At 45.5% G+C, this 13,706-nt stretch overlaps 1 protein-coding gene across 4 annotated transcripts in view; it reads left to right on the top strand.

Annotated features, from left to right (window-relative positions):
* LOC129751027 (proto-oncogene tyrosine-protein kinase ROS) overlaps nucleotides 1-13,489 on the top strand; it is a 93,384-nt gene extending 79,895 nt beyond the window's left edge. For 2 of the 4 annotated variants that reach the window (XM_055746297.1, XM_055746274.1), the window contains exons 6-14: nucleotides 257-4,367; nucleotides 4,430-4,649; nucleotides 4,712-5,448; nucleotides 5,647-5,846; nucleotides 5,914-6,021; nucleotides 6,083-6,708; nucleotides 11,305-11,450; nucleotides 11,587-11,646; nucleotides 11,770-13,489. In XM_055746297.1, the coding sequence (XP_055602272.1) occupies nucleotides 257-4,367; nucleotides 4,430-4,649; nucleotides 4,712-5,448; nucleotides 5,647-5,846; nucleotides 5,914-6,021; nucleotides 6,083-6,708; nucleotides 11,305-11,450; nucleotides 11,587-11,646; nucleotides 11,770-12,476 (6,915 nt within the window). In that variant the 3' untranslated portion in view covers nucleotides 12,477-13,489. The remainder of the gene's footprint in view (nucleotides 1-256; nucleotides 4,368-4,429; nucleotides 4,650-4,711; nucleotides 5,449-5,646; nucleotides 5,847-5,913; nucleotides 6,022-6,082; nucleotides 6,709-11,304; nucleotides 11,451-11,586; nucleotides 11,647-11,769) is intronic. The other 2 variants (XM_055746287.1, XM_055746280.1) reach the window with 2 other exon arrangements.
* The last annotated feature ends 217 nt before the right edge of the window (nucleotides 13,490-13,706 follow it).

The raw sequence follows: 13,706 nt of genomic DNA, 5'->3' as shown, positions 1-13,706 counted from the left end.
AATCCGTTCATTTGTCGTTCGTTTGATTGCTCGATCTTTCTGACTGTCTGCTTCTATCTGCTTATTTTCCTGTTGTTTATCTGTTGGCTATGGATTCTCTTCTACAGACATGACCCTATTCGTTCGTTTCTAACATCACTTCAGCACCCTTCATGCATGCCTGCCATCTCTGTGTCACTCTTAACAACTAACACACGCTCAAATTCTTTAACAAGAATCGCAAACTAATCTAACCTTCAAAATCCACATTTTTTAGGACATTCCTGAGTCGAACAGCTCCCGTTACTACATCTTCGAGAAGCTAGTGGCGGAACGTAACTACGCGATCTCGGTTAGCATGCGCAATACCGAGGGTGAAGGACCCGCCTCGGTGGTCACTGTTAAAACACCTGCGCAACCACTTGACATGGAAGAAGAAGTTCAACCGACCCTGATCCTTGGGGCTGAACGGTCAATTGTTTCCCAAAATGCTGATCTGCTGAGGGATCCATCGATGAACTTCTACAGCAGTCCGAGTCACAAGATCCGTGGTACCGCCATCCACATTCGCAAAAACTTGATCTTCGTCTCCGATGAGGCCGGTTACGTTTACAAATCGTCGCTCCAAGAAGGCGCGGAACGCGATCGTATCGCTATCCTATCCCCGGAAGCTGGTCACAACTTTCGGCCTTCGCTGCTATCCGTAGACTGGCTCAACGACCACCTTTACATCTTGGGCCAGGTTAAAAGTACCGGCTTGTGGCAAATCTCACGCTGTGACTTTTACGGCGATCGAATGACCGTCGCCATTGCTGGTATTCAGAAGAAGATAGAACATTTCGAGGTGGATCCGTTCAATGGGTACCTCTTTTGGGTAATCAACAGCCGAAACTCGAATGCTGGACTGTTCCGACTAGATTTGGGCGACATTTCTAACGGAGTTAAACACGAGATCAAACCCGTTAAACTTAGTTCCAATCGTAACCTGGGAGCCTTTACAGTGGATCACAGCAGCTTCCGGGTTTTGGTCCCGGATCAGGAAGCCAACACCGTTTTAGCGATTTCGTTGGACGGAAAAGTGACCGAAGACATCCGTAGCAACACCCAGACGCCTCGTTTCGAGAAGGTTAAGGCGATCGCCCTGGCCAATGGACTTTTTTACTGGACCAGTGGGAAGGAAATGTTCGCCGAAGACTACCACAAAGATAGGAAAAGCTACTTCCACAATGCCTTCCCGATCAAGGACAACACCTACTTCAGTTTGTTTGTGAATCTCTCTGCGGCTCAGCCGATTCCGATTCCGGTGAATCCTCCTAGAAACGTGCAAGCGCTTTTGACGAACAAGAAGATTAAGATTTTCTGGAACGTTCCGTACTTGCTGGGAATAAAGGGCAAGGGTGCTTGGCAGGAGTGGAAGTACGAGTTGGAACTGGTGGAAGTAACAAGCGGGAAGGAAGAGACGTTTCGAAACATTAATAGTTCATCATTTACTTCTTTCGATGTGGAGTTGTTGAAACCGGGGCAGGAGTATGTGATCAAGGCTGCGGCCTATACACCGGCTGGGCGTGGTCCCTGGAGTACGGAGTTTCGTGCGAGGACCTTGAAGGATGGACATGATAGACACTTGATTTGGTCGAGTAGCGAGGGTATTATGAGGAGTGATGTCATTGGTGATAATGTGGAGACGTTGATCGGGCGAGAAGAATTGAAGGACGGAGTCATAACGGATATAACGTGGTTCGAAAGTATTTTGTATGTGGTTGGTAACTCAACCCTGATTTTGTACAGCCACGTTGATGGGAAGGTGGCGTATTTGAAGGAACTGGAGTCGGTTGAATGTGTTACGGTTGATTGGATCGGAAGGAGACTGTACTTCTACAACCCTTCACAGCAGATGATCATGAGAAGTAATCTCCATGGAGAGCAACACGAGCCAATTCACAATGTTAAGAACGTCCGGGAGATCAAGTTTGATGCGTTGCGGGGATACATCTATTACACATCGGAGTTCGTGATGGAAGCCTTCCGATTGAATGGAAAAGATAAGCAAAATTACTACTTGGAGGTTGATCGATTCGCAGGAAAGGCAGTCATCGGACTGACTTTGCACATGGACAGTGAGCGAGTTTACTGGATTGTACGAAGTGTCAGCAATTCGGAACTGTACAGTGCTCCTTTGGCCGGCATCGAATCCCAAAGCTCGCTGACAAGGTTCCTACTTGCAGATCAATTCCCTCGAGGACCTCTTACACATTTTAGTGATCGCTTGGTATGGTTACAACAAGACGAAGTCATAGTCGGAGACATGGATGGCAAAAACTTGGCTCACATAAGGAATTCGAACCTCAACGGAACTCAAGCCTTAGCAATCATTGATCCGGCCCACCACATTTACCCTGAAAACAATACTGATGTCAATGTACTTCCCCTAGCTGTCAACGAATCTTCCATTCGAATTCAAGGAACTTGGAAGAAGTTTAGCATCGTTTGGGATCCCGTTACCAATGTAGACTTCGGTAAAGTATTCTACAAACTCACCATCAAAATCCAGGGTAGAAAAGATGAAATCCATGAACTCTCCAAACCCAGCTACCAGTACAACTCAGCTGGATCAAATCAACTCGCTCCTCATACGGAGATTAACATAACTGTTAGTGCGTTCACCTACTGGCGCTCGTCGATGTTCACCAACGCCCGACTTTTCAGTCCATCGGGTAAACCCTCGCAGCCCATGCGACCTCGAGTCTTCGTAAAACACCTGAAAGACCCGATCCGTGACACTCACACCATTGAGGCTACATTCCGCTGGTCCCCACCCAAAACTCCAAACGGCCCAATCATAGGCTACAAAGTGCATTGTTGGTACGAAGAAGATGGATTGACCAACCACGTAGTGGAAGGCGAATTCACTGAACTTACCGAACGAGTCGTATCAAATCTGGTTCACAACGTATCTTACTTCTTCCGGGTTCAGGCTATGACCAAGGCCCGCGAAGGGGATCAGACTCCAGCGCAAGTAATCAACACATCCGAGGAACATCCGATACCTCAGGTGCTGGTCGCTACGGCAGAGCACATTCTACAGCTGGACTTTGACAGCAACGAAACGTTTCTGGTGGTGGGAACTTCTGCCCCCGTTAACTTCATGGTTAAGTTGACCCGTGAGGGGAAACTGTTCTGGGTGGATGAAAACAATGAGCTGTTCCTGTTTAACGGAGCACATAAGGTGAAGGTGTTCAGTATCAACAACCCGGTACTCGCCTTGACCGTCGATTGGATCCAGCGGATACTGTATTGGTCCCAGCAGGAAAAGGTAGGAAGCGCTATCTACGCTTTTGATCTCAATAAATATGAAAAAGAGGGAGTACGTGCCGATGATCTACAAATGATCATATATAGTAAGAGTAACATAACTAATCTGGTGGTGTCACCGATCGAGAGGAAGCTGTTCTGGACCGAAAAGGTTCCGGAAGATGTGATCTACGTGCATTCACTTGATGATAACAAGACTGAAGAATTCTTCGACGATAGCTTCGAGGAGTGTCCTAACAAAACAGCTGGGATAACCGTGTATCCGATTTTGGCGATGCAGGCATCGATCAATGAAGAGGAACGACTGTTCTGGGTGGAATCCGGTTTTCGAAGCATTGCGCTGGACAACAAAACCTGCATGAACTTTGGCTTCGATTACTATCCTAAAATGAGAAGCATTGCAAAGGACAGTGATCATTTATATTGGTTGGATGAAGAGGAAGCCGTCGTGCGATACGACCAGACTGGCGAAAACAAACAAAGAGTTATCCCAGGGGCAAGAGCCCTTCTACCTTTGCCACTGCAATACTACCCTAAGAGACGTTGCCTGGTACCGTTGCAGAAGAATTACGATTACCACGCAAAACTGTTGCAGCGAACGGAGAAATCGCTATCTCTTCTTCTGCCACGTCCTCAAGTATACCCAGACTGTAGAACTAAGCCCAGTGGTGTACAGTATTTGATCTACTTTAAGGAGTTGAGCGAGACGACCTCAAACGAAACAACCGAGTGCAGCGAACAGACCTGCTCGGTTGTAACTTCATTCGACATCACAAAAACCATCAAGGACCTGAAACCGTACACCAAGTACCAGTTTCAGATATCGTTAGAAAATTACTATCAAATCCAGGAGCTAGATAATCCTCATCTGGGTTCCACGACGGTATTCATCACAGCTGCTGGAGCACCTTCTAAGCCTGAAAATATTAGTGCAATACCGGTGAGTCCTACGGAGGCCGTTGTTCATTGGTCAAGGCCCAAGATCAAGAATAGTGATCGTATTTGGTACGAAATCCACTGGCAGACGGAGAACATCCACAATGGGCTAAAGAATCGACAGCAACAGCTGCTAACAGGTGAGTTCTACAGTTTTATCTGGCCTTCCAAACCTCATTAACGAAAAATTTGTAAATTCTAGATTTCGACGAGAATCTCACCAGTCTTTCTATGGAGTTGACGCGGTTGCTTCCGAATCAAGCTTACACAATATTGGTTAAAGCCTACTCTACCAATACGACGTTCAGCGAAAGCGATCAGGTGACCATCGTCACTTTCCCGGAACCTGACAACATCCATCTGGTGTCGGTTTCTTCGACGGAGCTGAGCGTTAGCTGGACCCCACATAAGGATGTTTCTACGTAGGTTTTCCGCTAAATTTTATTGGGAAACAAATTTGACAATTGTTCTATTTTGGTTTCAGGTACATGATCCAATACTCTGCCGTTGGAAGCAAAACTTGGGAGACGGTGTTCGAGAACGGTGTCAATTCCACGCAATCCAATGAGAATGACATTTTCTCGGTGTCGAATTTGCAACCGAAAACTGAATACCGATTCATCGTGCTGCTATTCTACCCGAATCGAAAAGATCCCTACGTTTGGCCATCGGAGACCAAATTCGTGTTCGAAACACAGCCCGATTGTCCAAGTGCGCCTGGTCGCCCTATTGTGACGCTCATTCGGCAAGATGTCTACAAGGTATCGTGGGAACCGTCAAAGGATAACGGTGCACCCATCTTGGAGTACGTTTTGGAGGCCCTTGTTCGATCACCCACTAGTACAAATCGTGTGGAAAGATCAGTCGATATACCACCGAACGACGAAGAACTAGAGTTGGACATTCTAGACGACATGAACAATACTGTACCGATGCATACGGATGATTCGACCAATAACAACGTGATAACCTACGCCGATCAATGGCATCCAGTATACAACGGCACCGATGTGTACTGGATCATCCCCGAGAAACAGCCAATCCACAAGCATGCCTTTCGCGTCAAAGCTCGCAACGCGTACGGCTGGAGTCTGTTCAGCGATCAGAGTGAACCTTTTGCCCAACCTCTGCTGTCCAGTCAAACCACCAGCTACCTTGTAATTGCGGTCGTATCGGGAGCCATCATCCTCGGAATCTTCCTCATACTGATCCTCGTTTGTGGTAAGTGTCTTTAACCAACCTTATTTATCGACTATTTGCACCAACTCACCCCCGAACACCCCTTTGCAACCCTCCACCCAATCACCAAGATATTCAACTCAAAAACCCTCCCCATCCTCCCCTCACCCATTTCACAATCAGAGCAGCGTCGTCATCATCGTCGTGTCAACTCCATATATTGTGTCTATCTTTTTGCAGCCTGTCGTCGGTCAGAGATCGAAAAGAAAAGAAATTTTATTGATGCAACCAATACTACTCGCATTCCAGATGTGGAGCTGGCGAACCTTCGCGAGCTCCCGAGACGGGGCAATTTCATTCACAGCAACAACATCCTGTACAGTGCCGGTCCGCTGACGGACTCGGAGATCGCACTGCTACCCCAAATCCGCCGGGAGCAGGTGAGTTGATTGTGGTTTCTACATCACCTTATAGTATAAAACTAATAATGAACTTGTATTCAAACAGATCTCGATGACCAGTTCACCTTTCCTGGGTAGTGGAGCGTTTGGTGAAGTCTACGAAGGAATCGTGAAGGGTGTTGGCGGTGAAACCGAAACCAGAGTTGCTATCAAGGTCAGTATCCTCGGGTTCGATCTATACGAGCAAAACTTTACCTTACCGTCTTCTTCCGTAGACCCTCCGCAAGGGCGCAACCGAACAGGAGAAGGCCGAGTTCCTGCAGGAAGCGCATCTGATGAGTAATTTCAAGCACAAACACATCCTGAAGTTGATTGGGGTGTGTCTGGATCTGGATTCGTTGTACATCATCATGGAGCTGATGCAGGGTGGCGATCTGCTGAGCTACCTTCGAACGAATCGTCCAACCCCGGGCAAAGCGTCCTCACTCACCCTACTGGATTTGATCACGATGTGTGTGGATGTGGCAACCGGTTGTCGATACCTCGAGGAAATGCACTTTGTTCATCGGGACCTAGCCTGTCGGAACTGTTTGGTGTCCTCGATGAACCCTAAAGAAAGGGTCGTCAAAATAGGAGATTTCGGATTAGCGAGGGATATATACAAGAACGATTACTACCGCAAAGAAGGTGAAGGGCTGTTGCCGGTGCGGTGGATGTCACCGGAAAGTTTGGTGGATGGAGTTTTTACCTCGCAGTCAGACATTTGGGCGTTCGGGGTGCTGCTGTGGGAGATCATGACCCTGGGTCAGCAGCCGTACCCGGCGAGGAACAACGTTGAGGTGCTGCACTACGTGCGGGACGGTGGTCGGCTGGGCCGGCCACAGGATTGTCCGGAGGAGCTGTAAGTAGATTTTTTATGGTTATGATATTGTTGCATTCCACTCGAATCACAGACTCGGGCAGCTTTTTGTTTTAATTTTGTGGTTGTGTTGAAGAGGATTTTAAGCTATTTGTTGCGCAACAATTTGGAAAATGAAATGAAATAACATTTTGTAAGCTTACGTCGCTGACCTTAACTTAGCATCGCATGACATAGACCTTCAAGGCACTGTCAAAATCAACTGACAGTCGATGTCTAACTTTGTCCATTTGCAGCTTTGAACTCGTAAGCTACGCATTGTAATTCACTCCTCCTCAATGATCACTGTAGCTTCTCAAACTAAGAATATTGTACGTGATCTGAAACTTGTTGACAGACAATACACCAACTTCACCTGCTTCTGGTCAACAAGATCCCTGATGAAATGTTGTTTATCGTCGATATGTTTGGATCTCTTACTGACCTTCGCCGCCTTGACGAAACTCATACAACTCTGGTTGTCTTCGTGTATGATAGTCGCCGTGTTTTGAGTTTGCCCTAGATCAGCCATTAGTCTTCGGAGCCAAATGAGTTCTTGAGAAGCCTCACTAAGCGCGACGAACTCTGCCTCCTTTGATGAAAGTGTGACACTCGACTGTTTGTGACTTTTTATCCGTATCAGAGTAGCCCAACAGTGACCACCCATAGCCAGGTCTGAAAGTTAATTCGATATTCTTAGTTCTTTCGAGGTATCTGGCATCTTGTTTTGTAGCCTTCCAATCAGTTTCCGTCGGAGAACTCGTTTTTCATCCCGGTAAGCCAACGCTGAATGCCACATCAGGTATAGCATTCACCGCTATGTGTTGTCGCTGAACCCCTAAAGTGGAGTTTTCGTCAACCTCAGCGACGGCGACATCACTGACGCCATTTCATGTTGACCAGACATCTATCAAACATCTTCCATGTGTCGAAACCAAATAGAAGAAAAGGTTGCCGATTGCCGAGGTGTTAGATAAATTTTTCATCTTCACTGGTTGGCAAGGTTACCAATCACCAGCGTGAAAACTTCGGATTTCAACTGAATTGACAATATAGTAGAGCGCCAACCAGACTTCTATACAACGTATTGTCTTCGAATGGTTCCTGTGTGTCATCTGTCTTGATGTAGGTCTGTTCCATAGGCGTCTTGAAGGGATTACATTTAGAAACACTGAAATTCGATACTCGAGCTTTAATGTTACCCTTTATACGTAGACTATAGATTCCGCTTGAACACCGTATTTCATGAACCAAAAAATATTTCGCTGCTTCAAGTTGGGTCACTTCAAAATACTTTCGCTGCTCTACAAACACTTCAAGAAGAAATGTCGATTGTTCATCGTCTGACTTCACGTAGAGACAACTATAAGGCTTACACTGTTTAAAACCTCGATCCACAAATGCTGAATTGAGTGTCCGGTTCCAGCAACGGCTGACTGCTTCAGACCATAAATACATCTCTTGAGTCGAAACACCCATTTTTCCTTCGCAGCTTCGGCGTAGCTTCGGTTGTCGCATATATATCTCTTCATCAATGGTGCCATGTAGATGACCGTTTTAAAGACAAAATGCCTTCAATTGCACCTTTCCAGCAACCACCAACAGCGCTCTCAGAGTACTCTGACGAGTTACGGGGAAAAACGCTAAGCTTAAGAACTTTTCCAGTTTCGCTCCGCTTCAGTTTATAAATCCAACGCGAACCGATCACCTTTTTACCTTCTGGTGCAGTAACTAGTTCCCAAGTTTCGTTCGACGAGTAGGATTCCATTTCAGCGTCCATAGCTCCATTCACGAATCATCATCGCATTTCGTCGGTTCGGCTAAACTTACGTCCGCAATACTCCTCTTGTTCTTCGGCTTGATCTAGGCAACGATGTCTCCTCCTCACCATGGAAAATCTCATCATCATCTTCGCCACAGAAAAATCCAGAAACATTTTCAGTGGTCGAATCCCAACCTTCAAACTCGTCGATATACGTGTTACATTTACGAGATTCATCCAACGAACCTTTCGCATCGGGAGTTCGATAATATTTTCGTCAGAAGTCGTTGGATTCTGCTTCTATAGCTCAGATCCACCACCAAGCTCGATGAACTTCGCATCTCTACTAACAGTAACACGGTTAGTAGCACGTTCAAGAAAACGATAGCCTTTCTGCTCCTCAGGATATCCAACAAATGTTCGTCTAACAGCTTTATGGTCTAGTTTCGTGTGTTTGGAATCCGGAACGTGTACAAACGCCGCACACCTAATCACCCGGAGATGATTGATATTCCGCCTGACTCCTGTCCAGACCTTTTGACAACAACTCTCGACGGTAAACGGTCATGACTGCTTCGCCCCAGTACAGCTTTTCCATATTCGCATCGCACAGTAAACGATTCGCTATCTTCAGAAAGGACCTGATTTTCCTCTCGGTCACACAACATTCGCAGGTGATACGAGCACCACAGTCGATTAGATCAAAACCACATACCACTTACCAAATCCTCGGCTTAAAGACGTCGCAGAACATCCGGGTCACGATGCCCGAATCGCCGATGTCAAGTGTACTGACACCGAGCATGATGACTGCACACTGTCTTGAGAGAACGCTGTTTCCTACGAAGCCGACACATTTCGGAAAATCATAGCGATTTCCAACGCTTCGTCAAGATAATGCCCCGCAGCAGAAATCTTATCGAACAACTCATCCATGGAATCCTAATGTGCATCCATGTCCCCATTTCGGCCATATTCGTTGATTCGAGCTCATTCACCCAAAATGACGCACAATTCCACAAAGCAGCATAAATCTAAAAGTACTATTCCAAATCAATCTGCCGCATGTGGAATGCCTGAGAAATTGGAAAACGGTAACCATGGACCGAGTGAATCGGAGGAGTTATGTTCATTAGGTTATGTCGTGAGACAGAATAGCCTGTAATAGCCTGCTTCATTGGAGTTTCTCATTCCTGTCATTTCTGTTTGTGTGTTGTAGAGTAACTTTAAGACGAAAGAACCTATTCAATATTTTAAAAACACTGCAAAGTTTTGTTGAGTCAAAAACCTGATTGAGGGATTTTTACGATCATTTTTCCCGCTATATCCTTGCAAAATTGTGGGAAACGCCACTACTCTTGGCGTGATTTTACAGTTTTCAACCAGAGGATTTTGCGCACTTTACTTCAATGCTCCTGTGCAATCGCTAATCATGTACTTCAAATCACCCGAATTACGAGACAACAGCTAACCACGCGCACTCGTCCTATCTGTTCGACTACTGACACACGAAAAGGAGGAGGCGATGCAGGCTAGAGAGACGAATAAGTAAAGTCGGTTGTATTCGTACGCCGCACACACGACTAACGCAATCTATGCAGTAGCTTGCTAAATCGTGCGCCGCACACCTTTGTCTACGAGTTCAATCATTGTCTCCATGGTCTGCTCTCTCTCGTGTTTCTTGAGCTTTCAATCGTAGGGTTTAGCCACGCAATCTTTGTCCATTCACCCTGTGTCAAGACGTGAACCACTGAAACATCTATAACCACTGAAAGGTGGTCGGACCAGGAATCACTGAAAGAGGTTCAATTTTTTTTCAAGGGATTTTAAGATTCAGTGGCTTATTCATCCCGAAAATAGGTTCAAGCTGTTGCTATAAGAAGCTCGTTGTACCAGAGCCGACGGTGGACATGAAGCAGAAAAATACTGAAAGATCGTTAAACACGATGCCACGGAAGATCGTCGAACCAGATCCACTAGGTAGTTGTTGAGCCGGAGCTATGGGAGGAATCCTCAAGCCGGAGATATTGGGTGGCCTGCGTCTTCACTTGGTCCTAGGCTAGGCTTCGCCGCCACGAGTTTCTGGGTCTGACTCTTCTCCGATGTCCTTCTGGATTCCATTCAAGCGCCTCTCTGCAAATCTCGTTCTCATCTTTTCGCAACGTGTGCCCAATCCATCTCCACTTAAGTTCCCGAATCTCGATTTCTAGCGTCCTTTGATGACACCGGCGATGTAGTTCCTCATTCGAGATCCAGTTGCCAGGCCACGCGGATGATATTCCGCAGGCAGCGGTTTATAAATACTTGCAGTTCTCGCGTCGTTACCGCATATGTGCACCAAGTTTCGCACCCGTACAGCAATACGGATTTAACGCTTGAGTTGAAGATTCGAGTTTTCGTTCGTAGAGATAGCTGACGTGAGCGCCAGATATTCCGGAGATCCGCAAATGCAAATTAGGCTTTTCTGATCTGGGTTTCGATGTCTTTCCTGGTACCACCATCAGGCGTAATCTGACTACCAAGATACTGGCAGCACTCCACTTTTTCAACATGTTGTCAAGCTACCATGAAACTGGAGGGATTTCCTGTGTTAATTTCAATCGACTTGGAGATCAACGATTCCCTAGGTTGGACGAAATGAGCTGAAAATGACATGTGACCTTCGGACAGATTAGGGAGCAATTATAGATCCATATATTTTGATTCCGAAACAAACATCTCCTTTTTCGGATTACTCTGGTTTATTTCAAAAAAAGCAAAATTGTATATTTATGAATATTGCCAATATACCATAAAAAAATGACAATCAAATCTAACGAACTTCTCTTCTCTTTCAGCTATCAGCTCATGCTTAAATGTTGGAGCTACTCGCCGGAGGAGCGGCCTACCTTCCGCTACTGTCTAGAAGAGCTTAAATCGCTCAAGGAGCGCACAAGCGATTCGATACAAATCACCTCCCAATTCCCCAGCAAGGTGCAGAATGGTGAGTAGCGTTATGATTTGCAAAAGAATTCGTCTTACTAACAATAAAAACCATTGCCTAGTTTTCATCCTTGCTTAAAAACCGCATCGACTTATATTTGGATTTCTGCTTTTTTTTTCGTTCTGCATAATTCTAGGTGCGATCTTTAACCGATCCTATCTGCTTTCCGACATCAATCACAATCCGTTCATGGCAGGTACATTACCGAATCGTTCCATTTCATTCATTTGCATGTGCGCTCGCTCGCAGCTTAGCATGGCAGTTTTGTACATTCGTTGATTGGTATTTTTAACCAATTCGCTTCTCTCTCCTTCGACAGATATCAAATTCAGCAGCAGCGGTGGAAGTGGCGGATTCATCATAACCCCACCGACGTCGTCCAGCAGCAGTAGTGGGGCTACGATGACGACGACCACCATTCCGAAGTATCTGGAGCTGGTGTACGACGACAATCACAGCTCCAACAGTAGGTGTTCAACGAGCGAAGAAGTGCCGTTGACGGTGGGTTTGGTGAGCAGTGCTGCGCAGAGTTCTCCGACGAGTGGCCTCGTCAGCAGCAGCAGCAGTAATCATCCACCGATGAACGCCACCGATAACGGGTACGAGATCCCTATCAATGAGATGATGCTGAGGCAGTCTCATCTACCAAGTGGTAGTGGTGGAACACTTAACAACAGCACCAATAAAGGAAGAACGTTTTCCAGTTCTTCGACGGTTAGCAACGCCAGTACGTTACCGGTTTCGGCACTGGCCAATGGACCTCCGAGCTTATCGGGATCGCACAATCAGCAGAGGATAGAGGACTGCTCTAGCTTGGAGGCGTTGCTACCGATGAACTCGATCCTAACGGTGAAGCTGCCGGACGAAGACGATGCAGCAATCGCTCAAAGCGTCGAAGACAGCATAAGTAGCATAAGTAGTCAAGCAGATGACAGCTGTTCAACGCATCAACGGCAGTTCGGTGAAAGTGATAGTATTAATGGAGACGGGCAGCTACCGTTATCGGGCGAGCAGTGCCCAGTGTGAACATGTGACGTAACATTTAATCTTAAGCTAGAACGCAACCAATGGTCGACAGAAGCATTATCACATTCCAGAAACAGAAGAGCTAAGCAAATTCGCGAGAAAGTGTCGAATACTTTAGTCAATGCACAAAAAACCACCTAGCAGGAAACGATCGACTTTTTACCGCCTAAGTTTACGTGAGTAGTTAGAATGCATTTTTCAATTACGCTAGCCAACAATCGTTTAGGTACTAGGTAGAGAGAAAAAAAACCAAAGGATGACAGTTGTAAATAGAGCTTTAAGAAGTCAACAAACAAGCCCCAGTCGAAACGGTACTACTTTTGAGCTATTTTTTTTTAATGTGTAGTGAGTCGGAATATAACCAATTTACCCAAACTGGTTCAAACACCAAATGTCAGTGTTCTCGTCGCCAAAAAGTGCTTCCAAGGGTACGTGCGGGTGCGACAAATTCTGTCCTCCCATCGGAACCTTGGAAGGTTGTACAATAATCCTTCTAAGCTACGTAGCATGTTGTTCTGCTTTAGATATGTATGTATGTTTCCTACTACCCTTCAGGATTAAATTAAAGAATTTCTGAACGCAATGGGAATATCGATTGTAAATATAACTTAAACTGAATGGTTAGAAGCAGGAAAAACACAAATTGTAAATTGAATCTGATGAGGGACAACTATTGCAAAATAAACAAGTTAGACATGTACACCAAATACAGAAACGAACAAACAAACACACCCTTATATTAAAGGTGTTTCTAATAGTTTAGAGATAGGGAAAAACTGTGCTTTAAAATGAGCTTAAAATAAAATTCAGAGCCTTGAATTCGTGAAAACAAAACAAATTCATGAGAAATCAAATAGTTTTGTTAGTTCACCTCACCATTCTTATTTAGTCAGGAACAAAACGAGTAAGTAAACGATGAAAAGACAAATTTAATGCAAACGAAACCAAAAGTTCTAAATGTAGGGATTGATATTAGCAAATAAAACGAATAACTAGGACGTTTTAAAGGAAAACTGTGGTTTTTATTATTCAAACGAAAGAATATGCCCTGTTCCTTTGAGTCCTCCTGCTACATTTGAAAGCTGCCAGATGTGCCTCTGAGCTTAACATGAATCGTAGGAACCTATGTGGTATAAGAAGCTTTTTATACCAGTTGAGCTAGAAGCTTAGAGCTTCGGTGAGTTCCATCGGAACGGAACTCACGGATATCACATCTTTATTATATTGTCG

Source organism: Uranotaenia lowii, chromosome 1 (assembly GCF_029784155.1).
Source record: "Uranotaenia lowii strain MFRU-FL chromosome 1, ASM2978415v1, whole genome shotgun sequence".
NCBI lineage: Eukaryota > Metazoa > Arthropoda > Insecta > Diptera > Culicidae > Uranotaenia > Uranotaenia lowii.
The sequence above is the reverse complement of the archived record's forward strand: the minus strand, read 5'-3'. Positions and strand labels throughout refer to the sequence as shown.